Source organism: Halyomorpha halys, unplaced genomic scaffold (genome assembly GCF_000696795.3).
Source record: "Halyomorpha halys isolate HHAL.00 unplaced genomic scaffold, Hhal_1.1 Scaffold1289.1, whole genome shotgun sequence".
NCBI lineage: Eukaryota > Metazoa > Arthropoda > Insecta > Hemiptera > Pentatomidae > Halyomorpha > Halyomorpha halys.
The window spans coordinates 269,965-297,498 of NW_027108374.1; the positions used below are offsets into that span (position 1 = coordinate 269,965).

The 27,534-nt window shown below is 30.2% G+C and overlaps 1 protein-coding gene across 3 annotated transcripts in view; it reads left to right on the forward strand.

Moving 5' to 3' along the window:
- LOC106689175 (lipase 3) overlaps positions 1 to 9,517 on the forward strand; it is a 15,115-nt gene extending 5,598 nt beyond the window's left edge. Inside the window, exons 1-8 of one of the 3 annotated variants that reach the window (XM_024359988.2) lie at positions 365 to 458; positions 2,626 to 2,821; positions 2,919 to 3,045; positions 3,480 to 3,723; positions 5,630 to 5,788; positions 5,868 to 5,949; positions 7,587 to 7,732; positions 8,135 to 9,517. In XM_024359988.2, the coding sequence (XP_024215756.1) occupies positions 393 to 458; positions 2,626 to 2,821; positions 2,919 to 3,045; positions 3,480 to 3,723; positions 5,630 to 5,788; positions 5,868 to 5,949; positions 7,587 to 7,732; positions 8,135 to 8,281 (1,167 nt within the window). In that variant the 5' untranslated portion in view covers positions 365 to 392 and the 3' untranslated portion in view covers positions 8,282 to 9,517. Of the gene's footprint in view, positions 1 to 67; positions 459 to 2,625; positions 2,822 to 2,918; positions 3,046 to 3,479; positions 3,724 to 5,629; positions 5,789 to 5,867; positions 5,950 to 7,586; positions 7,733 to 8,134 lie in introns of those variants that run through there. The other 2 variants (XM_067046686.1, XM_024359989.2) reach the window with 2 other exon arrangements.
- The last annotated feature ends 18,017 nt before the right edge of the window (positions 9,518 to 27,534 follow it).

The following is a 27,534-nucleotide window of genomic DNA, read 5'->3' on the forward strand; positions in this document are numbered from 1 at the left end:
TATACACACTCAAAAATAAAATAAAATTTTACAGAAAAAAAAAATCCACAGGAATCACGGAAATAGACCAGCACTAAAAGATCAACGTTAACCCTTAACCCACAAGTACGTTCATATTATACAGGTTTATAATATCAATAGTCTATTCAAAAATTCTCTATCAGGGACATAAAACGATAAAATTAATGAATAAAAAATTCAAATTACTTTAATGAAAAACAAAAATCAGTTAATGATAATTTTTGTTTACGTTGTTGCATTCTAGATATAATGTTGATTGCAAAGACCACATACTTCGACTTGGACAAATGATTCTCGGTGACCTCTAGATAGACCTAGTAGATAATATATCACCATGTTACACAGAACTATCAGTAACTCATTTACCAGTTATGAGGCAGTTGATTCTGTGTGTGCTGTACGTGTCAGTAAGGGGGGAGTTGTTGAAGAAGCCTGTCGTAAGTGATAGCTTTAGTTAAATTATTTTTTTAAAAACATTTTTTCGATTAGTACTGATAAGTAGATCTGTATTATATAAATATATAATCACAAACAGATTTAAAAAAATACTTAATCGACTATTCTACCAATAACAAATACAGTAGCAAGATAAATTATAAATAATCAGCACAGTGTTATCTTTCTAATTCAAACTCTCTTCTACCGATTTTATGATCGAATAAAATCCTAATAATTATAAGCAAACAATTATTGCTTATGTCAATCTTAACTATAAAGATAAATTAACTACTAGCTAGCATCAGGGATTCACAAATGATCGCCGTTCGCCCTTGAATTGGAATATTTTTGTCTATCATGCTAGATTGTGCACATTAAAAGAACTGTTCATGAGACTAAGGCTATATCAGAACAAATTTAAAGGCTGTTTCAATCCGAAATAATAATCAAAGTTATCGATCACAAATATCAAAAATCTTCTAAAACTCTTACTTGTAATGCCCGTCACTACTACAATTAATGATTAATGATTAATTAATTAATGCGGATCGAAAATTTCCCAGAGCGAATTACCAAATATTATGTATATATTTTATCTTAAATACCCCATATTATAAATACCTTATATTATATCTAAATGCCTCAACCTTCTTAATTAAAACATATTAGACGTCCAACGTTTTGGCTGACCCAGCCATCATTAAAGACAATATAATAAAATAATAGCTTTAATTATAACGTATTATTATATCAAATAATATCAATCATATATCAAAACATTATTAAATTGCGGAAAGATAGTCCGGGTGGCGGTCAATAATGGTATCAAAAAAGTTTTTTTTTTAAATTTATTTATTTATTGATATTTACAACTGTATAAAAAATACAAGTAAACTTGATCATAATGACATAATGATAATGAAATGATACAGCATGTAGAGAAACTACCCAGTAGTAGAACTCTAAAAACATTTTACAATATAACGTCACGAGGCCATCTTCTTTTCAGACGCCTCGGAAGATTGGAGAGAAGCAAGATTAGAAACTAGTGGGTTTGGGTGGTTAGGGAGTTTATAATGGAAGGAATGATATCGAGTTCGGGCTAGATCGGTTACATAACGAACATTTAGGTCTTTATGGATGGTTTTATTAGTAACAAAATAAGGAGCATTGAGGATTTTAATTAGGATTTAGGATTGTAAGAATTGGATACGAGACGAATTCGAAGGTTAAGTGAAGCCCCAAAGCTCAACTCCGTATGTCCAGATGGGCCTTATTATTGTCATGTAGATCAGTCTTTTGTAATGAGTTGGAAGTTTAGACCGTTTGTCCAGTAACTGCTGTAATAGTCGGAATCTGCGTGCAGTTTCCTGTCTTTTCAGTCTTGTGTGAGGATTCCAGGTTAGTCGTTTGTCAAGGTGTAGTCCAAGATAACGAATCTGTTCTACAGATCAAAAAAAGTAGAAGAAAACTATTTATTGTTGTCCAACGTTTCCACCTGTTGTCAGTTATCATCTTTGTTTCAGCCTCACAGCCCTCACGAAGTCCTGCAAATTGCGGCGAAACGTTGGTTAACAATAAATATTTTTCTTCTAATTTTTTGATATCCAGATTTCCTACAATCTACAATGTGGTCAACTATTTTCTTCCATTACTAATTATAATTTTCATTTACTTTGTGACAAATCAAGTCATCCATCCTTTATGTTGCCGAGTTGGCAAGAACCAGATACCAATCCTTTCATAATAAACTTCCCAACCACCCAAACCCATTTGTTTCTAGCCTGGCTTCTCCTTCATTACTTAATAATCCTCCTAGATGTCTGAAAAGAAAATGGCCTCGAGATATTCTCCTCTAGAAATGTGATTGGAGTTCTATCAATGGAACTGTCCTACACGCAGTTCGCTAAGGGAATACTGTACGGAGTGGTGTTTCCATCCTGCGTGGAATTATGGCACATGTCCACTAAATGCGCTAATCCTATGGGGTCCTGTCAATTCACCTCCTGTCCTGTTGAATTATCCTAATTGAATAATGCGCATGCTGAGACATCTGATTTTAGAGCACCTCATCTCTTAAATTGGTACCTGGAATAACTAAGGAGTAACTCGATAGATTAATGAACATTCGTCATTTATAAAATCTCTTTGGCTGGTTTTACATAGGCCCCTTTGGTGATCAAGCATGGCTACCCTTTCGAAGAACATGAGGTCGAGACTGAAGATGGGTACATCCTGACAATACATAGAATTCCTCATGGCAAGAACAGTTCTGGACGAGTTGGCCGACCGGTTTTACTGCAGCATGGTCTCCTCTGCAATTCAGCATGTTGGGTCGTATCAGAGCCTGACAAAGGCCTCGGTAATATTTTAAAATGGGAAATAAATTTTTGTTACTTTTTAACTTATAGATTCTTTTGGAATATTCAATTGTATATACACTAATTGTTTCATTTCAGGGTTCATTTTGGCTGATAGTGGATATGACGTATGGATGCCCAACAGCAGAGGAAAAACTTACAGCAGGAAACACCGATATCTCAACGCCGATAATGAACCCGACGCAGCGAAGTACTGGGATTTTAGGTGTTTGTTTTTATTATTAACTCTGTTCAATTATTCTCAACCTTTTAAAAAAACACAAAATCCAAAAGCTTAATCCAATTTTTCGCTGATGATTCCATGAATATTTACTATGTAAAGAATACTAATAATGAAAAATGTCGTTGCTATCTTGATGGCCAATTAATGAGACATTACTAATGGAATAAGTATATTGAATATCTTCTGTAAAATTTCATTTAATGTATTTAGTGTGATTTTTTTAAACTTTTCTCATTAGAGTGTTAGTATTTCGTTCTTCTTCTAATCCATCCGTATTTTTGTTTTTCTTCTAGTTTTGTTTTGTTAATTTCATCTAAACCTATGTCCGTCAATTTATCTGTCCACTTATTTAAATTAAGGTAAAGTTCTTGTTTAACATTGTTTATAATGATCTGCTGGATTAATTGGTCACATAGCATTCACGAACTTGGGTATTACGACTTGGCGGCTTGCATAGACCACATTCTTGGCCTGACTGGACACAAGAAGCTCCATTACATCGGTCATTCCCAGGGCACTACCATCTTCTTCGTCCTCACCTCGATGAGGCCAGAGTACAACGATAAGGTCGCACACATGTCAGCCCTAGCACCTGTGGTCTTCTTCGATCGTACGAAAGGAACAGTTCTTGCAATGGCGTATCTACTCAATGAATTGCATGTATGGATTATTATTTATAATAAAATCCCTTTTTAGAAGTAATAAGGAGAAAAAATATAAGCAAAAAGCCTTAAATCTCTCAAATACTAGATCTGATAAATATATCATAATAATTTAATCATATATAATATAAATTACACTATCTTGAGATTATGTATTACATTTGATTATGTATTTATTTATTATGTATTTGGTCAGTGTTTTTATAATCCAGGATTGATATCTTTTTCTATGAAGAAAAATTGAAGAAGCGGATCAATTAAAGATAAATTACAGTACTTTTAATTGTCGTAGGAGATTTTTTTATGACATTAATTGTGACTTGTGTTACTACCTACCTACAATAAAATTTCATACAAAATTATTGATTACTTTTAAATTTGTTCTATTAAACAACTTACATCTTGGAGAAGGCACAAATAGATCGTTGAGATATTTTGACTGTGCCATTTTTCCCTATAGAGTCGCTTTACAAACTTATTATCATGAAATATATGCGAGCTGAGATCTAACATTTAAAAATTAGGCCTTTTCTTGCTTTCACAATGAACGGAAGGGAACCTAGTGAAGGCAGGACTAAGGTTAAACTACGGTTTAATCATAGTAGTTACTGTATTTACATTTTATAATTATGTATATGTACAAATGTATGTTAGGGACACAGTTCTGTCTATGTACTGGCTCAGACGTACTTATCTCTGGAAGCAGGCTTAGTAGCCAGCAGTCTGCCCATCTCCGTCATCTTATTCACTTTTAGCCACCAACCAACGTTTGGTATTGACTCATCCTCCATAAGAGAAAGGTAATTTTTGGAATAGTAATAAGTTTGGTTATCTCTCTCTCTTTTTTTTCTAGTTTGTTAGTTTTTTGAAATGTTTCAAAATATAATATCGACTGTGCATTTCTTTTAATTTAATTACCATTTACGGTTTGACTAGAAAAGGTTCCTTCTGAACCCCTACCCGACATAACAATAATAATGTAAGCTCTAAAACTATGCAGAAAATTAAAGTTTCAAAAATTGAAAAAAAAAAAATTGTAGTCAGTATGTAATCTGTATATATACTATGTATTATATTATATATTTGTAATTGTAATTATATATAAATAAAGAGGATTTGAAAATAAAAAAAAAGTTTCAAAAATTGATATATGTGCCAGAGGTCTATGGTTTAGAACGCTCGGCTGTCGTGAGGGGTTGTAAAAAAAAACAAAAAAAAAAAACTGTATTGCATTATATTATTATGTATTCTGTAACCATGTAAAAAATAAGAGGTTTGGAAAAAAAAAAGTTTCAAAAAATAAAATGAGGCGATAACAAAGAAAAGCAAAAAGAAAAAATTTAGATATAGTGAGGAAAGTATCGTGATCCGCATATTTGGTACACTTTTTAAAAAAAAAATTGTTGATTATAACTGTCAAAAACTAATATAAAACGGGAAAGTACAATTTTCGGTGCCATTAATATTGTCTTTTTCATATTGCTACAAACCTATATTTTCGCCCTATCAATCACTCACTGTGATATAAAGACAGTTTTTCTTTTTTTCTCTTTTGTTAAACTTAATTTAATTTTCGTAATTGTTTTAAATTGGGTTAAGTTCCTTTTTTTATTTTTCTTGTTTATACTTCTGAATATTTTGTTTTACAGTTTATTATGCTCAATTATTTAAAATACAACAATAACAAAATTCGGCTATTCATTTATTTTATTTTCACTACTCTTCACGGTTGGACTAGTAAGGTTCCTTTGGAACCCCTACCCACTGTGACAGTCGGTATTTCAGAGACTTAAGGCTTTGTGTTTGATTCTTCGGATAGTATTTTACAAATAGTTTTGATTATTTTTTTATTAATATAAAATATTAGAGTTTGTACTTATATGTAACAATTTCGTCGGCTGTAGGAAGTAGCGAAACTTATTAATTTACACGAGTTCTTGGCCGATCATTGGTACATTCATATGTTCGAGAGGATTATGTGCAATGGTAATGGATTCATTGAGAAAATATGCGCCAATGTTCTCTTCATAACTGCCGGCCATGAATCCGAACAAATGAACGTGGTTAGTAAGATCCCATTTTTTTGTTTTTTAATTTCTTAAATGAGATATGATATTTAAAAAAATATATAATTTGTTTTAGACTTTGATTCCGATTATCTGGGACTACACTCCGGCAAGAACTTCGATAAAGCAGCTAGATCACTTTTCTCAGATAGCGGGAGGTAGTAACCATTCTAATTTATCTCATGTGTATTTAATTATTGTAAAAAAAAAAAAAAATTATATTTTATAATTACAATGCGTATCTAGCTAGATATTATTAAAACAATCAAACCATTTATCAGTAATGAAAATTTATTTAACGTTATAATTTATTTGTTTCTTTTTATCTTTTATATTCTTTAATACTATTAAGTTAAATTATACACTATTACTCAGAAATTTTCATAAATTATATTTGCCTTTTAAATTGATTAAACATTAATTATAATATTTTTAACCCGCGTTTTAAACAATTTATCACTTTTGGCAGGGATTGAAAATATTAGTCTTTAGATATTTTTTTTTTATTTAATAATAATATTTATTAAATTATTCAAGTCTTTTTTTAAACCATATATTTTAGTTTTAATACTAAAAAAAATCTATACTTATCGATTGTTGAAATTTATTAATTATCTAAATCAATGATTTAGAACTATCACTTATCGATGGTTTAGATTTCCTTTGGTATTTTTTTTTCCTTCTGTTATTACCACTTTCTCTGGTGGGAAACCTATATCGAAAATAACACTATATACTGGATCATTCATATAACCTGCAAAAGGATTAAAAATCATCTAAAGCCAAATAAAAAACCACTGACCAATTTTGTATACGGTACCAAACTGTAACTAGATAAATAAAATATCCTGAATATGGAAACCATAAATGACTCTTATGATAACTGTAAAGGAAGTAGTTCAATAGGTGAGGTACAGAACTACTAAATCCCAGGTGTGGGTTCGAGTTCATCAGTGACAGATAATTTATTTTTTTATATTAGCCGTGAATCGACTCTTTGGTGTACAACTATTCTTCAGACAATGGGTACATGACCCTTTTTTGGGGTTGGGAGATTAACTTCGTGTTTCAGAATAGATGTTGACATTGGTGTCGTGTTGTCGTAAGGATGGCGTTCCACTTCTCATAGGCCCTTCTTAGAACTTCGTCTCGTCAAAATGCATCTTGCTGTCCCTTCGGTCTTATTACTTCTGTACCTTTTCTAACCTCCTATTTATTTTTTTTTTTTTTAACAATTACAATTATATATTACTTAACCTAGGAAAAATTATATATACACATATTTACATTTTATCTTGAAACCTCTACTGCTTCCCTTCCTTCGTTTACAGTATTCGTCTTACTTCTCCCCCACTTGTTCCAAAAAAGGGTGTCGCCTTTTTGGAATCCTATTTCACATTGGGTATAAGTTACAACGCCCGGAGCGTCTCTCCTAGGTCCTGAGAGGGGGTGGGAATCCACTGCCGATCATACGGTATATCGATCTTTACCTCTCAATGGCTTCTGCCCTTCGACCTGTGCTACCCATTAACCAGGTGTGAAAAATGGTACAAGAGACTAACGTAGTATACAAACACAGCTGCCCCTGTGAAATGTCTCTTGAAAGGTATCCCACCTTGGGCAGGTATAGGAACATGGCAAAAAACCTTAATAATATTGATCATTGTTAATGAATAAATACATATCACGTAACCATTGATGGTATTTTCTTACTTAGTACTGGACCTAAGATCCTTCATTCTTTATTATTATTATTATATTAGATAAAGCAAATAATTGATTTTTTTTTTAACAGGAAATAAATTTCGACAGTTCGATTATGGTATGATTGGAAATTTAGAAAAATACCACCAACTTGATCCACCAGATTACGAGTTAAGCAAGATTTCAACGCCAGTTACGCTTCACTATGCACGTAATGACTGGCTATCTGATGTAGAAGTGAGCATGATAATTAATTTTCTTTAATTATATAGTTAGATCATAATGGTTTGCCATTTAAATAACTATAATTGGTTGCATTAGCAAGCTTACTCATCTATTACATTTGGGCATAATAAAGATACATTATGTCTATAGTGAATTGATAAGTATGCTTGTGTATGAAACTTATTTGTACTGTAAATATTATTTTTATGATATTACTCACCACCTAATTTTTTTATAATAATAATGAAATAATACAATCAAGTTTTCATAACAGTCAAAATTAATAATCAAGTGAATTGAAACCTTATATATACAAAATTATAATTGTACAGTAAACTCAGAATATTAAAAAGAATGATTCCTAATAATAGGGACCAAAAAAACAACATATTATTATAAATTACTTCTTTTCAGGACATAATGAAGTTGAAATCGAAAATCCAAAACGGCAATTCTAGACTAGTGCCCTTTTATTCCTTCAACCACTTAGACTTCATGTGGGCCAGAGACGTAAAACCACTTCTGTACGATGATATGATAAAAATCATGGGAGAATACTGAAGAAATAAAATAAACCAAATTTACCTTTCGAAGATTCGAAAAAATTGACATTTTTAAAACTTTTAAGTTCTTAAGAGTGGTAGATTTCACTTTAAAAAAAAAAAAAAAATTATGAAGATATTTTAAAATATGGAAGATTATCAGTTGACCGTATATAATAGGGGTATTCATGATACTGTGTTAAATGTAAAATGTTTTACCATGTTAAATGTTATAAATATAGGATTATGAGCATTCCTATTTAAAGTCATGTTAAATGTTAAATGCATGAGAGCTCCAAGCGGATTTTTTTAGATATTTGTTTAGTAATCTTTCCTTCCAAAACTTGTTATTGTTTACTTTTAAGTTTGGATATAGATAATATTTAATTACAACATGCCTAAATTAAGTGAAAAGTAGAAATATGAATATTCTACTACTGATTATCTTGTTTAAAAAAGTATAAAACAATACCAAGACAATCAAAGCACAAACTACATGAAAGTAACCTAACACGACGATGTTGAGCTTATCTGGGCCCTGTTTCATAATGAAAGCTAATAGTATTAGTTCCAAATACTAGTATAGAAACAATTTGTTAATTACACTAATATATTTTTTTTCATAATAGGGAGGACGATTAGTGTATTACAGGAGTTAAAAAGTAATGAAGTACAAGTTACTATTGTACAAGTCAGTGTAATTGTATTACGTTATATTGACAAGACTAATAGTATTAGTTAGTACTTTATTATGAAACAGGGCCCAGGTGTGTTGCATGACGTCATTATCCATTTAACAGACCTAGTAACACGCTCTCAATCATGTAATATGTTATATCGTTTTAACATGGTTCTTCATTTAACATACTTTAGCATGTTAAACTAAAGATCATAAATACCCTAAATTAATTGTAAAAGATAGTCCGGGGTCGTGGTCAAGGAAGTTACGAAAATAGAAGAAAAACTTAATTAATAAATAAGTGATCAATTATTAACTTGAAATTAATAAATAAGTGATCAAAACTAAATAATAAATAAGTTTCCTGCTATTATTGTACATTTTTGGACCTCGACCCCGGACTATCTTCCGACAATATTTTTAAAATATTACTAATTTGAAAACAATCTGAATTTCAAAAGTTATTATAATGTAAATACTTTTTGAAAAAGCTTAATGAACAATATAATAATTGTATTAATGACAAAATGTGTGGATATTTACTCTTATTGATTAATTAAAAATTTATTTATTATAGTTATGTTCTTTTTAATATCTCTCACTCACGTTCAGTATTTATACTGAGCATCATACTTTATAAGGATTCTTCAGGGCATATAAATTTGAAGAGTCTTATGAAAAACACAGTATTTTGTAACAATAAAGGATGGCTAAGGAGTTATGAAATGGTTTTGGTTTTCCTAAAAAGGAATGGCCTTGTGAATAAGATTTAAACCAGAAAATTTGTTATACGTACTAAAAAATTCCAAAAGAAGTAATTTTTTTTCGTTATTATTTAAAGAGAAAAATAAATTGAAATAGAATTATAAATATAAATGAAATAGAATTATAAATCGCGAAAAATGGGCGTTGATGACCTCAGGGTTTTATGCCCTAAAGCTCCAGACAACAACAACAACAACAAATGATCTATTACCCGAACTATGGAATTTATATTGTAGTACTACACGGCGTTTTACAATTTCAGGTGTTTTTTAAATATTGCTAGATTAAACGATCTTTAGTCTCCTTTTCCCGTTTCAAGCGAATATATCAAAAGTGATACAGGACCGGGAATCCCTGGAGGTCTTGGTGGGGCGGGTCCGCCCGGGAAGGATTGACTTTTCTGTGTTATGATCTCCTCTTGTGAGATTGTGACATATCGTACGTCGACTAATCTACTCCTACTCGCTATAATTTGTTTATTTATTACATATTTTCAATAACCATTCTTAATCTGTATGTACTTGGGAAGATGGTTAACAATATTAACAATACTGAATTGTCAAGTAGGTTCGAAAGATATCATATGTCTCTCTCTCTCTCTCTCTATCTATCTATCTATCTATCTATCTATCTATCTATCTCTCTCTCTCCCCTCTCTCAAATGAAAACACACACACACACAATATTTTTTATTTATCAATCCTTGAGGACCTAGACGCACCCAGATCTAAGGGCTTTAACACTCTACAAAGAAAGTAGCAATAAGCATTCTCGTTAGAAAAGGAAGAAGGAAGTATAAAATTCTTACTTTTAATGAAAGGCCATGCGCTTTACTATCCGGAGGTAATAAAAAGAAATGAAATATATGTTTGTAAAAATGAAAAAAAAAAAAAAAAGAAAAAAGTCGGGAACTTTAATTTGGTCACGAAGAAATGTTTTTATGACACTGTTAATATTTAATTGCTTTACGTGTTATTAAAAAACTTTTTTACTGTGTAGCTTCTTCAGAATAAAATGGGCTTGTAACTTTTGAGTTGAAAAACCTGACAAACTGAGTAAGTACCTGTGTTTAAATTGAAGAATTCATTTTTGTTTTTTAATATGGTCATGTTTTTTTGTACGAGAAAACAAAATGTGCATGGACTTATAAAAATTACTTCATCCTTTCTTATTTCTAGAGTTACAAAAGTTCTCATTTGAATTCAGGAAGGGACGGCTTTACTTTTCATTAATTTTTTAAAAAATATTTTCTTACCAAAAAAGATACTTAAGCAATAATTAAAAAAAAGCACTTTCCAAATATTTAATTTTATGTCTCATGCTCTGCATCTAAAGCCAACTGACAGGCATCATAAAAAAGCCAAAAAAAAACATGGAATTTCAGCCATTGAAAAAACAATTCCGATTATCTGTTACATTCTAAGCGCCTTCTAATGTCTGAACAACCCCTTTTCAGATAATAATCTAGTGAAAGAAATACATTATCTTCTAAAAATATCATGCAGGACCGTTGTTTTGTTACCGATATACCGAGTCAAATTGGGAGAGATCGGGTATGTGACTTATAAAGAAGGTACCTTTACCTTTCCTAGAAAAATTTGTCCAAGAACAAGAGAAACTGTATACTCATACATCCCTTTTTCTTCATAAATTTTTAGGTTAGGTGAGAAACCCAGAAATTTTAAAATACTATGGAAGATGAATGATGTTTCATGAAATCGAAGTACAATCTATTGGAATACGAAAACAATTAAGAAAATAAAAATCGAATAAATAGTATTAAGTAAATTAATGATTATAACTAAAATATGTAATAAATATTACAATAAATTAACAAGTAAATGAATGAAAATGATTCTGATTCAGTTGATTTTTATTATATTATAAAATTTATGGAATTTATTTAATTTTTATATTTTCTATTGAGCTAGTATTGGTACACAAAACAATCCGAGGATTTGTTTTATTTGTACTTACTTTAGTTTCTCCTATAAGATGTATTTTCCATAGTTTTAATATATATTTGAATACTTATAAAGCTTGGATAGCAACGAACGAATCTTGATCTGTTTGAATTGGCCATTGTGTGTTGAATAATATAACGTTTGCGATACCATGCTTGTAATTGTTATCGGCTTATTGAATGTATAATATACAAACTTCATGTATTATCTAGATACTAAACAAGCAAATGGAGTTCATTAGTTCCGATGTTTTAAATATCATATTCAAAAGTCATCTCGATGTTTTCAGCGAAGCTGATTAAAACATTATTTTATTTTAAATATTGTGTTCCTACTAATCACTTTAAATTAAACAAAATTAGATGATACATAATTTGATTCTGGTACTAAATTTCCCTAAGATTAGCTATTAAAAAAATAAGGACTATATGTACACAATATGTAAAAATGTACAATGCCATAAAGATCATAAACAGTATGTATAAATATAACAGTGTGTAGGCGTCCAATATAGATAACTAATAAAAGGTCAAAGATAAATCGTTTCAAGAGTTCGAGTTCAGCAAATTTATCGTAAATGAGGATTAATTTTTAATATTTCCAGACAGTAATATCATTCATAATGGATCTTCAATGAAGAGAATAGGAGATAGGAAACAACAAAATGAGATTTAATTGGGATGACTAACTTAATTTTATTGCTCATTTTTAAATATATTCTTAGAAATTTGTTAGGTAAGGTATTTTTTAAGGTAGACTTGCAAACCTAAGTTAGAATTATTTCATGAACACAAGGAACTATTAAAATTTTCTAAAGAGCTTTAAATTTAATGGAATAACATATGCTGTTCGTTCTTTCATTGTTTTGTCCAAAATGAAGAAATTAAAAATTAAAGCTTTGAACTTAGTTTGCAGAGGTTTCTTTGCTGTTTTTTTTTCTTTCTGTTTCCAACTCAAACATTATATCCGGTGCTGTTCTAGTCTTCACTGGATAGGATGGAATACATTGTTTCATTTGTATGCATAGAATTAAAATTAAAAATATATATATAAAAGGAAGAAAAGATTCACTATATTATATTTATTGTATCCATTATTTTAATTTTATTAAAATTTTGAACTTTATATATATATCATTGCCTTATACATACATACAAGGCATTGCTTTCCGACCGGACCCGCCCCACTAAGACCCCGGGGAACGACGGCCCTATATCACTTTTGAAATATTTGTTCTACACAGGAAGAGGAGACTTTAAGATAGTTATATCGAGCAATATTTAAAAAACGTCTGAAATTGGAAAACGGGGTGAAATATTTATATGATTTCTCTCCCTTTTTATGTATATTATCATTTTGTTTCTGCAAATATTTCATATTTTCTTAATTTTCTTAGTATTATCTTTAATATGATTTTATATCTGTTTTATTTTTATTTACTTTATTTGTTATTAATTCAGTTTTCATCAATTGCCTAATACCTTTTTGCAATTCTTGTTTATTTATACTTGTCACTGTTCATCTTATTTTTGTTTCTTTAATTTACTTCATTTATTTGTATACAATCTTTCACATGAAGATTGCATAAAAATGAAAAACAAAAAAAATCATAAACATTGGTATTCACATCATATTACAATCATCATAAAATGAAAAACATTCACGTTTTAAATCATACGTAGTTTCACCTTAGTTAACTTTTAATTCATTTTATCTTTTCTCTTACTTTGTCACATTATTTTGGTTGTTTATTTCTTTTTTAGGCTTAACAACTGTTTGATTTTTTTTTTTGCACTCGGTTCTTTTTATATATTGCTCAAGGTCAATCAAAGATCCTCCAATAAAAACAAAATACTATTAATAAGTTTATAAGAAGATAAAATTAAAACATGAAAATGGATACAGAAGAGAACCGTTATAATGCCTCAAACGAAAAGAAATTTGTGAAATGTTAAACATGAACATAAATTGTAACACAGGAGGGAGAGTAGTAGAACTGAAACGATATAAGAAAATGTTGTTATGTTACAATTTTAAAGTTTCGAGGGAAAGCACAGAAATTTTTTTTTTTAGAAATGATCAATTTTCGAACAATCGTTACTTAGTAATTTACCTTCTTGTTCAAATAGGAATTTTACTCAAGAAAATTAATCATTCAGAATGAATCCAATTAATTATATAAAACTATTGCGTCGGTATATAGAATATGTAATGTCATCATAGAAAGTTAGTCCTCAGGTAACTCCATTATCAGAGACACAAAACTGTACGTTGTAAACTATAGCTTTTGTAATATTCGAATCAGCACTATATTGTAGGTGATTGTATTGCCAAAGCAGATCTCAATATTTCAAAAGTGGTATAGGACCGTCGCTTCCTAGAGGTTTTAATGAGGCGGGTTTACCGGAAGAATTTCCTTTTTATATTTTTTTGTGGTTCAATCTATGCTATTTTGAAATGGTGAAATGTCATAGATTGACCAACATACTCGCTTTAAGTGTCTGCTTTAAAGATCAGATAAGAAAGGTTCTACGGAGGGTGCTTTACCCTTACAATTTTAGGTGCTTCTTAAATATTGTTTGATTTAACTATCTTAAGTCTCCTTTATTGAATTCTTCCGGATTTAAAATATAATATATATTGTTAAATGTTACTTTAATTAAATTCTTTTCAGATACAGCTGTAGACATAAGGAGAGACATGTGATTGTTTCTACGGTATTGTTATATTTTTTAAACGTCCGATTTCCTACCCTTCTTTTCTTTAATTTATGAATCAAACAACTTCCGATTGCCATTTTAAGGATAATCATAAATGACAACATCTTCTTTTATTTATTTTCCAATATGTCTTTATTTCACCCTTGGTTATTATTAACTTAGCCCTTGCTCTTATTGACTCTCAGTAGCGCTAAGCCACCTTCCTCCCCCTCCCCTAAGAGATATAGACTTCAATTGTCTTTTCACCGCTTTTCCCTCCAGAGAGCTGTGCGGTTTTCTTTTACTCTTTTCCATTTTAATATAATTTCCAGAGGCCTATCTCCATGTTTCCATTCCATTTTTCCCAGCGCTCTTCCGTCTCGCGTACCTTTATTTGCTCCAATCATCTTCTTTTCCAGGGAATGTTCCGGTTTTATTATTTTATCATGCTTTTACAGCTTTCGAAAGTCTCGCTCTAAATTTTCATAACAAAGCGTACGCATTACGCTTATTTTCTCTTTACTTTTTTTATTACATCTATATTTATGCAGGTAATATTTATGAAATTATTATGGCTTACATAATCATTAATGTTACCCTTCTGGTTTCAATATTTACTTTTCTTTTCCTAAACTAACCATATGAATGAACAAGACATGTTTTAAGATATGAGTATTAAATATTATGAATATCAGATATAAAAACTTAAGAAGTGTTAGTAATTTTTTTAATATATTTATTTCGGTTGCAGCATGTCAGAAAACATAAGAATATTGAGTTTCAGAATTTGGGCCAGAAATTGTGATTTCGATCCAACTGTGCGATGATTTGTGCATTTCTTTCTTTATTTATATTGTCGATTTAAATATATTATCAATAATCATATAAAAAAATCTTACACTTTTAGAATAAAATGCTGATATGATTATTGTTTAATAAATGTACTATTTTTATTTGAGCTAACGTTTCGCCCCACGTTGCAGGGCTTCGTCAGTGCTGTTTTGACGTAAGTCAAAATCAGAGTCACTAGTGTTTGTATCTTGAGGGCCCCGTGTGTGATTATTGTTTAACCATTATATAACATGTAATTCTTAGCTGTAACCACTTATGTTTTATCTAAACTATCCTCAAAACTTTATTGTATTCCTATCTATCATCTTATTTTTATTATAATTCTTTATTCTTTGCAACTCATAATAGCAAAGAAATTCAAATATCCTAGATGTTTAGTTTTTAACATGGAAAGTCAAAGAAAGATGCATCGGTCTAAAAACATTTTATCTCTCTCATACTCTGCACTACAGTTCAAAATAATAACTTTTATTTTTTTAAATATATATTCAATTTTTTAATGTTATTTGGTAATGAAAAAACTAATTTACAGGAAATCAATAAACACGATAAGAGGATTTATCGGTATCTAGGGTTATCATGTGCGCTGATAAAGAAATTAAAATTATTCCAATTAGGAATTGAAAGTTTGGTAAATAAAAAAATTAATAACTTTAATGAATATTAAAACATATCATAGGTATTTGAGTTGTACTATTAAAATGGACAATGGTAACCTTTTCAGAAATATTCATAGAATGTGAGCAAGGTTTTTAAGTTTTTTTTTTTTTAATTTCCACAAATCAATTTTTCTTTTCTTATTTTTTAAAATTAAATTATAAAAATATATAAGAAAATCATGGATTAACCATAAGTAATATATAAAAGGAAGATGAGTGAGTTTAGAATAACTCCAATAGTAAAAAAAAAAATTATTTCTTGTGAGCCAATATTTCAACCCATTTCGCAGTGCTTCACTAGAGCAAAAAAAATGATGTAACAATGTAAGAGAATTGATAATCTGAAATAAAGAAATAACCACGGTATAATTAAATTATTTAAAATGTGTGAAAGCTTATATTTATTTATATAAAAGTGAAGAAAGTTAATTGAAGAAAATAAAAATAAAATGTACAATGAAAAGTTTATATAAACAAGAATCACACTATGTCTAATGCTTTTAGACAATGTGAATGGGAAAATAATAGAAACAAGAATAAAATTAAGGTCAAGAAAAAATATAAAATAATGGGAAAATAGGGCACCTATATTTATGAATGATGCAAAGTGAAAGAATGAGATAAAGGTGGATGAAGGTATCAACAGGCTGGGTAATGGGGGAATCCGATGGTTAAGAGATGACATTTGAAAGCCAAAAGATATGAAATAATATTTTTTTTTTCAAAAACTTTATTTATTCATAGATATTACAATCTACCATACCGTTGCGGGCAATAGGTAATAGTAATAAATTAAAATTATATTAAAAAAAAGTACATAAAAATAAATAAAATCTCTCTCTACAAACAGAAGGATAAAGAAAATGAACATGACCAAACTATGTGCATGAAAAAATAATTAAATAAAAATAAAATAATCTCTAGTCAAATTTATACTGATATATAAAATATTTACAGAATCGACCTGAGCCCACTCTATCACCAACGTTTGAGGGGTAGAGCAGAGCTCTTTGAGCGCATCCCTCTCACCGCCTCACTGGTAATGAGCCAGTGGAGGCTGAGCCTGGTGCTAAGCTCTAAGTGGCCTAAGTGCCCTAAAGATATTAATATTAGAGCAAGATAATATTAGGAAATATAGGTAAACATTTAGTAATAATATACATAATGAGAAGGAGAAATTATTTACATATACAATAAATATAATAAAGTCAAGAAAGAAAATATACATAATTGAATAGAGGTACAAAGGCGTTGTAAATTTATATAAAACATTAATTATAAATAAAAGTATTTAATAACGGATGATACAGTGAATTAAAATAGATTTTGATTTCCATTGATAAGTAATAAAAACAAACATTTATAGCTGTATGCATGGGCCTGTTCAAAATGTACACAAAAAGATTTGTCACTAAGGGAGTACTTACTGGGTAAAGTTTTAGTAAGCACTTAGGATTAACTAAGTTCTTCACTACATTTAACACTTTTTGACTTTGAGTTGTTTCATTAGCTACAGATTGGCTGGGTAGAGAGTTCCAGCTGAAATCGTGTTATCTCTTAATGGCTATATTGGAAATTACTTCAAATAAAACATTAACACAAATTGGTGAATCATTTAAAGATTTGTTTGTTACTTTAATTATTCACAACGGTCGAGGACATTTAATTGTTATTAAAACGCCATTATTCTAAGCTGGTGGATATTCAGTACATAGATCCTTCAATTCTAAACCTGATATATAAAAAATACAGCTGTGTCGTTCGTTTTTAAATGAAAAAGAAATAAATGAAAAAATGTTAGGTTATGATAAGTACCTGTTTTTTAACTAAGTATTTTTCCAAAAGTTCTATATGTTTTCAGTATCGCCACCAGGCTTCACAACAAAAGTAGTAAAAGAGTTAAAATTTTGGTACTTTCCTTAGCTTTTGAGTTATCAAGATATATAAATAACAAAAAAAAGAATCTTATGAAATTAAGGAAGGTGTAAAGCCAAGATAGTGATTAATATTTAGGAAATGCAGCAGGATGTTGTTTGTGACATAATAAGAGTACTATTTTTCATGAAATAATATTTTATTGACCTGTTAAATTTTACGATCAGTCTTCGGAGATAAAAGCTTAAACGATGAAATGATCAATTACCTATACGAATTCCTTAACAGAACATCCTTCCTTTAATAAGATAACTAATTATTAATTGACAAAATAATTCTCAAACGTAACAGATGGAGCGGTCCCTCCCCGTTGTTGTTCCCCAGCCAGCGGCTCCTTGGTCAATGTAACTACTGACTTCAGCAGAACCAGCCCACCCCCTTATTATAATGCCATGTGGCAAAGGATGGGAATTTTGCGTGTGTGTATATATTTTAGATTATTTATTTTATACAGTATTAGTTGATAAAAATAAATAGAAGGAGGTTAGAAACAAGAATATAGCAAAATACATTTTTAAAAATAAACCTTTAATGCTCCTTACTTTGTCACAAATAAAATCATACCTAAAGACCTTAATGTTCCCTATGTAACCGATCTAGCCCGAACCAGATATCACTCCATTATAAACTCTCTAACCACTAAAACCCCCTAGTTTCTAATCTTGCTTCCTCTTCCATTCCCGACAATCCTCCGAGGCGCCTGAAAAGAAGATGGCCACGAGACCAGCTAATGTAAAATGTCATTAGAGTGCTACGAATGGGTAGTTTCTCTACACGTTTGTAACACTCCAATTTAACTTAGATCAGATTTACTAAATCTATTATAATGTACAGTTGTAAATAGCAATAAATAAATACTTAAAAAAAATAAATAAATAAACCTATCCATGAACTGTAGGGTAATAAATTCATTTTCAATCAGTAAAAAAATTAATTCTTTCATTAAAAAAATCCTTTGAACAAAACCATACCTATATAACAAACTATACTAACATCATTGGTATATAACTTATTTGTTTAAAACTATTCAATCCTAATTCTGCAAATTTCATCAATATATCGCTCACTTTTTTATTTAGCACTTCTATTTAGTTCTATTTATCCCTCTATTCCAGCTTGTCCAGCCTTCACTGACTTCCAATGCAAGTGGGAGTGAAGCAATGTGATCTTCTGGAGTAGGGACCAACTTTGTTCGGAGTACAGGCTGATTGTGCATGTTGTAAGTATGTAAGATGTTTTACTTAAGCCTAATTTTTATTTATATCTGTATATATTTTCTGTAAATATGTTAAAATGGACTTCTTTATTTACTCATTGTCCTTAATTAATAATAATATGCTAATGGGTTAACACAGCTATGCCACAACCCTAGATAGTGTTAAATAAATTAGTCAGTGTAAAAAATGTTAATACTGAACCAGAAGTAACTCTTAGGAGCTGACTTTCATCAAAAATTAATTTCTAAAATTTCGAATCAACGGGGGAATCGCTGAAGTAAGTTTGATGGTACAAACTGTTTTGAAGTCGAGTAGAATGTTGAACGGTTTTTAAAACAAACTTTGGTGAGGTGATGATTAATAAATCCCCTCTAGAAGAATACGAGGGCAGAGCCTTCTGGTAGCTGCCTGCTGAAACAATAACGAGAGATATATATAGAGAATCCCTTGCCAGGGCCCGACGACAGCTTTATGAGTTCAGGGGGTGGCTAAAAGGCTCTGGATCATACTCGTATTTTTTATTCACTTATTTGTTTGTGTTATAATATTGTTCAGGGACTGAAGAAAATGTACTTAGCTAATTTATTGTGACTGGCAGTATTATTAATGTAGAGTTTTTTTATATGTTTATTGTGATTTGTTAGAGATCCGAATAGGTAAACCTTTTGAAACTCAAGTTTTCTAACACCTTCACTGACACTGCTTGTGCTAGTAATTATCTCTGAACTGAAATACATCTGCCTAAATAAATCGTTGTTTTATACCCGATACGTTCCAAGTTACTTGGTAAATTATTTATTTTTTTTTAAGTATTTATTTATTGCTATTAACAACTATACATTATAATACATTTAGTAAATCTGATCTAAGTTAAATTGGAGTGTTACAGGCGTGTAGAGAAACTACCCATTGGTAGCACTCTAATGACGTTTTACATTAGCTGCATCTTCTTTTCAGGCACCTCGGAGGATTGTCGGGAATGGAAGAGGATGCAAGATTAGAAACTAGGGGGTTTTAGTGGTTAGAGAGTTTATAATGGAAGGATATCTGGTTCGGGCTAGATCGGTTACATAGGGAACATTAAGGTCTTTAGGTATGATTTTATTTGTGACAAAGTAAGGAGGATTGAAGATTTTACGAAGGATTTTGGATTGTAAGGATTGAATACGAGAGGAATTCGAAGGTTTAGTGGATCCCTAAAGCTCAACTCCATATGTCCAGATTGGCCTTATTACAGCCATGTAGATCAGTCTTTTGTAATGTGTCGGAAGTTTAGACCGTTTGTCTAGTGCTGTTATAGTCGAAATCGGCGTGCAGTTTCCTGTCTTTTCAGTCTGGTTTGAGGTTTCCAGGTTAATCGTTTGTCCAAATGTAGTCCAAGGTAGCGGATTTGTTCGGGGTAAGAGTAACATCGTTAAATGATACTGTAGGGCAGTCAGTAGGTTTACGACGAAGGGTAAAGGTGATGTGACGGATTTGTTGGAATTTATCTTAATCCTCCAATTACGACACCAATCTTCGAGGGCTGTGATATGGGATTGGAGATTTTGGGATACAATTAAACTTGGTAAATTGAAAAAATAACATTAGAAAATTAACCAAAATATTAGAATCCTCGGCAAATGTAAACTACTTAGTGTTATTGAGTGATAATGACACAATTAAAAACCCTACAGCTGTGGTGTTATGATAAATAAAAATACGTTTCTACAACTACATCAATATGCCTATAATGCTAAAAAATCTACAATATTAACATTACATTATCTTGTAAAAAATTCAATGGATAACAAAAATGTACATTCATTGACATATAGGGTGTTTTTGACAATATATCATTCAAAAAGATTCTAAAGAGAAAAGGAGCTAGGACAACAACCTTTTAGATAAAACCAATTCTAACTAATAGAAATATTACCAATACATTTGGAGAGATAAAGTTGAAATTAAAACAGAGCTTTGCCCTATCTTCTTTCACCCTGTGGGAAGGGCTTTCTTGTCTTTTTTTTTATGGACCATGCTTGTTGATATTCTCTTCAAAAAACTAACTGGACAAGGTTCTGAAATCATATGGCGTACTGATGATATAGCCATACTTATAATTGGCAAGCAAGATCAAATGAATGAAAACCTTGAAAATTAAATAGATATGGCTTAAAAGATTAAGACTACACACAAGTCCAAAAGTACTACAATTTCCTATACCAGGAATAGGAATCTACATTTAAAATCATTGACACTGGATGGCAAACCTATAACTTATTGTTTGTTAGAGCTTAAGAGCGCAAATAAAAAAAAAATTATCCCTTTTTTTTATATTCTTCATTATTATTTTTTTACGTTATTTTATTTATTTATTTTTACAATCCAAAGTTTCTGAACTCTTAAAATTTGAGATGATTAAAGATTTTAAAATTTTGTTGAACAGTATATTGCTTCTTTAAAAAAATAATACCAATTTTATGTCTTTTTGGTCGTCATTCAGAGCCACTGATAATCTCTGATAACTAAATAAACTCCTGACCTACTTAAACCCGTAGTGTAGAGATAGCATGCTTGAGACTGAAGTTAAGTTTACTATTACAATGCTGACGCTTTGGAGGTGGCTGTTTGTTGATCTGATAAGAATGAGATTTGTGTGTTTTCCACCCTGCGATCGGAACGATTTGACGTGGTCCATGGTTTAGTTGTTTTTTAAATAGTCTTAAATTTGCTTAGTGGAATTTCATCCCACAAATCTTGCCAACTATATAATAGTTCGTTTTTCAATGAAAACTTATTTTTTGGGGTGTTAGAATGGCCGCGACCTGAACTGGATCATAAGTTCTTGTTTCGCTGCTACATCCACTACCTTGTTGCAAGATATAAGTAATATTATTATTTATTTATTTCAATTTGTATTCTGTACATTTTAGTATTCAATAATTAGTTATATTCAAGATGCTTCTGACACAAATCTAAAGTTAATGGTATCACATCTATGTAGAACAGACTTGATATGTATCAAGGTATTACAATTATTAATATTATATAAGTCATTGCCATATGTTTTGTCGTACCTGTGCCGGGTGTGTCAGCAAAAGGCACTTTGCAGGTGGCTAATGGGCACAGGTGAAAACGTCCTTGCTGAACAAATCTATTAAAAACAGATATTGGCTGTTGGGTTTGTCGATAGGAAGGTTAATAATAAACAACACATGCACCATACATTTTTCTAAGTGTACGTATTTTCTTGGACGTGGCTGATGATAGCCAATGAAAATAAGGTTCGGAAACGCCTCTACGAACGAGAGGGGGATCTGACAAGGGGAGAAAAGCGAACAGAGAGACATGGAGGAGTACAGAAGACAGAAGTAAGAAGACGGACTAGGGAAGAGGTCCTAAGAAGGGCTCTTCAGAAATGGAACTCCACGGCTGAGATGACACCCACGATTACAATACACCAATGGCGAAGACTTCAACACTACATGTAAATAAATGCTTTGTTCCTCGATATAGTTTATGTACTATTATATTACCCAATTCCACCCCTAGTTATATTACATAAAATAAATGGTAACAAAATTTTATAAATATAAAGGTATTTAATTGGTAACTGGTAAACACACAACAAACCTTTGGAAAAGAATCCAATTATAATAATAGTTTTGCAGGACTCAATATAAATTAATTAATTAACTTATTTTGAATAATTGCCTTCAGTGATTATCCTTGCATCACGAAAAGATACATAGCAGACTGTAATATACAATTGGTATAACTTTTTTTTTATGAACTCATGTATGTACAGGACAGTTATCTAGAGGTCACCAACCTATTCTAACAATGGTGGAGGCTTAAGTTTCATTTCGTGGCATCAAGCAGCTTCTTCATAATATATATATATATATATATATATATATATATGTACTAAACCATATTTATTAAAATTAATAAATGTGGTACGTAATTAGTGCTTTAGAATAGATTTAATCTATAAATCGAATAGAATCGAATTTATAACTACAATCTAAATTATTTTTAAAAAAATGAAAAGAAAGTAAAACACGGTCTCATTAAGAATATAGATTTCATCTGATACTCTTTAAGTGTACCAAAGTTGAAAGTTTTAGTAAAAATTTGGTATTCATACAATAAATTTGAGATAATCTCGAATCCTGAGCAAATTTAGCCTCCGACAGTAAATTCGCTGATAACACTAATGATACAATTGATTCTGTTACTAATTAAATCGCCTCGAAAACTCCATTTAGGTAGCAATTATTTCCTCATGTCGTATTATCTTCGGGGTCTGTTGAACAGTAATGATTCAACATATCGAGTGCTTAAATTTGTCAATTCATAGATAGTATCGATTTTGTATGAAAATAAACGTATTAAGTTCCATAAGGCTCAATCTAAAATATTCATTTCAGATGTAGGGCTTCGAAATTAGAAGTTCGAGGAACGTCTATGTCTTCAGTTTTCAATAACATACTGCTGCACACTTCAGCTTCAATATCAGTTGTCATACGGTGTAATATGGTAAATGGATGATATGGTATTGATGTCTTGCTCAGAAGTCGTATGCTTTGTATAACTAATACCTGCTGTTATTGCTCTTTATATAACGAAGTTATATTACAAATTGAATTGTCTCAGAATACTTGAGATAGCGACGGATTTTTTTCCTCAAGGCTTTATGGAGCAAAGTTATATCCAAAAATATGTCTATCGTCGTAGAAGTTCATAGTACCTTATGTGGTATTAAAATTGCTACGTTTGCGCTGAGGACAACTGAATCTCCCAAAATTTAAATTTAATTAATAATTTAAAAATTGGAGAGTTTAGAGAATTTTTTATAACCTTTTATACTTTTTTTTATTACTAATTGTGCAAGTTATTAAGAATTAGCAACAAATTCTTTAAATTTATTTAATACTTTAAAACCAAATTCGTTTTCAGGAATTGTTCTAGTTTAGTTGAAAAAAAATTAAAAGCTGGTGTTCATGAAAGTGAGATTATTGCTTAACATTGTACTAATCAATATTTCAAAACTTTTTTCCTAGTTTTGTGTTAATTTTCATCTATTTCGATCTAATCTCCACATGAAAGATTTCAATTTTATAGAAAACGATGGACTTATTAGTTAGCATTTTGTAAATAATAATAAACATTAACGCCTTTATATAAAGGAAACTACGGATAGAAATCGAAGCTGTGTTAAAAAAATGGGAGATGGAAAGTGGAAAACACAAAATTTCATATTCCAAGGGGACCATAATCTAGAATTTACAAAAATCAGGTACAAAAATTTATAATTTTGATTTATAGGAAAATTTATATTTAAGGGTCTCAAAAAATGTTAAAACAAATCTCACTTGATTTTTTTTCAAAATGAATTTCTTTAGTTTTTTTTTTTTAAATTATCTAAATATGTACTTGTATGGATTTATCGTCAAATATAAATTATTATATTTGGTTAATTGCACCTGAGTACGATGATTCCTAAACATATTTAATAAATGTTTAAATAAATATTTAAAAAAATGATGTGGATATTATAAAAAGAAATGTTATAAAAAAACCAAATCATTTTTTAATTTTTTCAATGTTATCCTCTCTATATATTCCTCTTTAGGGTGATACAAGCTTAAACTCTCAAAGTTTTAAATCCAATATAACGTTCAAAGCCTCAGGTCGGATTCAAAAGGGATGAATTCCAATTACATAAGAGTTTAACACTATACTACCAAATGCTATGTATGATTCTTTAAAACAACAAATTTTAGGCTATGAAGCCATTAACAGGCATACTGAAATATAAAATTAGTTGGATTAAATTACATAAGTCACAATGAAGTCTATCGAGCCGAAATGTTAGAGTTGGAAAAAAACTATATAATAAGTGAAATACTACTTTTTCTTGTTGTCAATAACATTTTAACCTTAAAAATTTGTAAAAGGTCAATCCTAGATTATCAAATCCACCGATGAGTAGAGCAATAATTAATTACGTATTCTATAATTTTATTTTATCTTTTAAAATATTCATGTTACATATATTATATGACTATTATAGTTATTATTGTTATATTTTTATAACTTTTTTTTATATTTCACTTATACGTGACACCGTTGGTAACGGTCACCTACCTTCTACTCTGACTGTACTACCTTCCGCTTTTCGTCACTCGTTTGATGTTTTTTAACTTGACAGGCGGGTGTTTTGATTTGTTCCTTATATATTTTTTGTTTATTCTCATAGTATTTCCTTAATTTTCCTTTTTTATTTCTTTCTGAAGTATAGAATTAGTTTAATTAAATTACATAAGTCATAATGAAGTTTTTTAGTGCGTAAAATTTCCGTCTTTCAGTGTGTAAAACTTTCATATCTACTTTATATTTTTAAGTGTTGTTACGTCTCCTGTTCATTTTAAATCAAATAGCTGATTTTTTTTTAAAATACTTTTTATTGTACACCTTATTGTTACTTTTTTTCTTTTCACTTTTATGTAATTTTCTTATTCACATAATTTTTAACCCTACTATAGCTTAAGTGTTTGTACTTATTACTATTCGTAGTCAAAATATTTATGTTATTTTGTTTTGTATCTTCTTTGGCATTGATGGAGCCCTACAAAGTGGGAAGAAACCTCGACAAATAAATTGACATAATAAAACAATAAAATAAATTGAAATAAATTTTTTTTTTTACCGTAACCCCGATCTTTTTCATAATTTGAAAAATACGGTGATATATATAATGATTAAAAATACTCTATAGCGACTGTTATTGAAAACACTTCTTGAAAATAATATAAAATTGTTTTTGATTTTTTAAATTTCGTTTCGTATGGTTTGTGTATATTAACATATATTAATCAAAATAATATATATATTTTTTAACTGCCATGGATTGTTTCCTTGTATATTGGATTTTTTATTTTATTTTTTTGATTTCCCTTTAGAAATGGGATATATTTAATTTATTTTAACTTTTTAAAAATTTGGAATTTTGAAGAGCTTAACAATATTTTAAAAATATGTTTATGATATCTTTTTTAACCTCTGATCCAATAATATTTAATTTAAGAAAGTGATAACCTGAATTATGTATATTTTCGAGTTTCGTGAAAAATTTTAAAATGTGGATTTGTCCCTTTTTGTATCTTTACACTTTATATATGATTCATTCAGAATAATTTGGACAAAAATTTTCATGAAATATTTTACATCATTACCATTATATAAAAGGAAATTGCAGGATGTTGAATGTTCTCTGTATTCATACACTGGATGTTCGACATTTTAAACAACAGGATGTTTGAATTCATCCTGCATCCATGCCTCGTATTAAGTGACCATCATGAGCGTTGTAGACAAATCTCTTGTTACCTCAGTCTCACTGTTCTAGGCCTCAAGAGTCCATTTTTCAGAGTTACGTCCTTTATCTTAAAGACACTGAGGTTTTCATTAAGTGATTCTTTTACCTAACTTTTCTATAAAGGAGGAGGGATTTCTAACAACTATCTCATTATTTCGTCTTTACTTACCCTTGGTTATTTTTCTTTGTGGGGCGGGAAATTCTTATAAAGCTGAGCCCCTTTGACATAATTTCATCGATGTCTGCGTCACCATAGGAAAGGGGAAACGAATTGTTCAATTTTCACTTCTTTTCCAGAAGTATTGGTTCCCAACCTGGTTTCACAAATCTTTGATTTTAATCTGTCTTTCAGGGAGGTCAAATAATCCTTTCTCCCTCCTTTATTTATTTTACCTAAAAGTTTCTTTGAATCCTTAAAGAGCTTTTTGTTTCTTTCACTGTTTTTTATATTTTGTGACTAAGTCAATTGGCCTTTCTCTATCAAACTGATTTGATCCTTACAGAAAAGAGAAGTCATGCTACACGAAAAAGCGCATTTTGTTAAATATTTCTATAGCAATTAAATCGACTTAATATAATCATGTATTCATTTAATTATTACCCTAATTGTATGCAAAATAGTGGGCGTATATTAATTTTCTGACATAGATGGCGTCCTCAGACGTCCGATTTTTAAATGTGCTGAACAAAATGACATATATACACTTCTTAAATCGTAATAATAAATTAATGTTAATGGCGATAAAACTTCCTTCATCGATACACACAAGATTTTCTGTGGCAAATATTATTTTATTTTTTTATTTGAAGGTTTTTGCAAATGTTGGTACTCTTGGTAAATGTATTAATTTACAATCGACCTCCGATAATTAAAAGAAATAAAACGATCAGTAAAACCATGGTCAACATCTTTCCGCAACAGCCGCAGGGAGGAGGTTGCTCTGGCCCGCTTGAGAATAGGTCATACTCTCCTCACGCACTCTCACCTGATCCGAAAACTGCGACCTCCAACGTGCAAATATTGTCAGTCCGTTCTTACGATTAAACATATTTTTGAAGAATGTACTCACTATTTGCCAATAATAAACAGGATAGGACTGACCCCAAATTTATCAGAAGCTCTCACAGATGAGGAA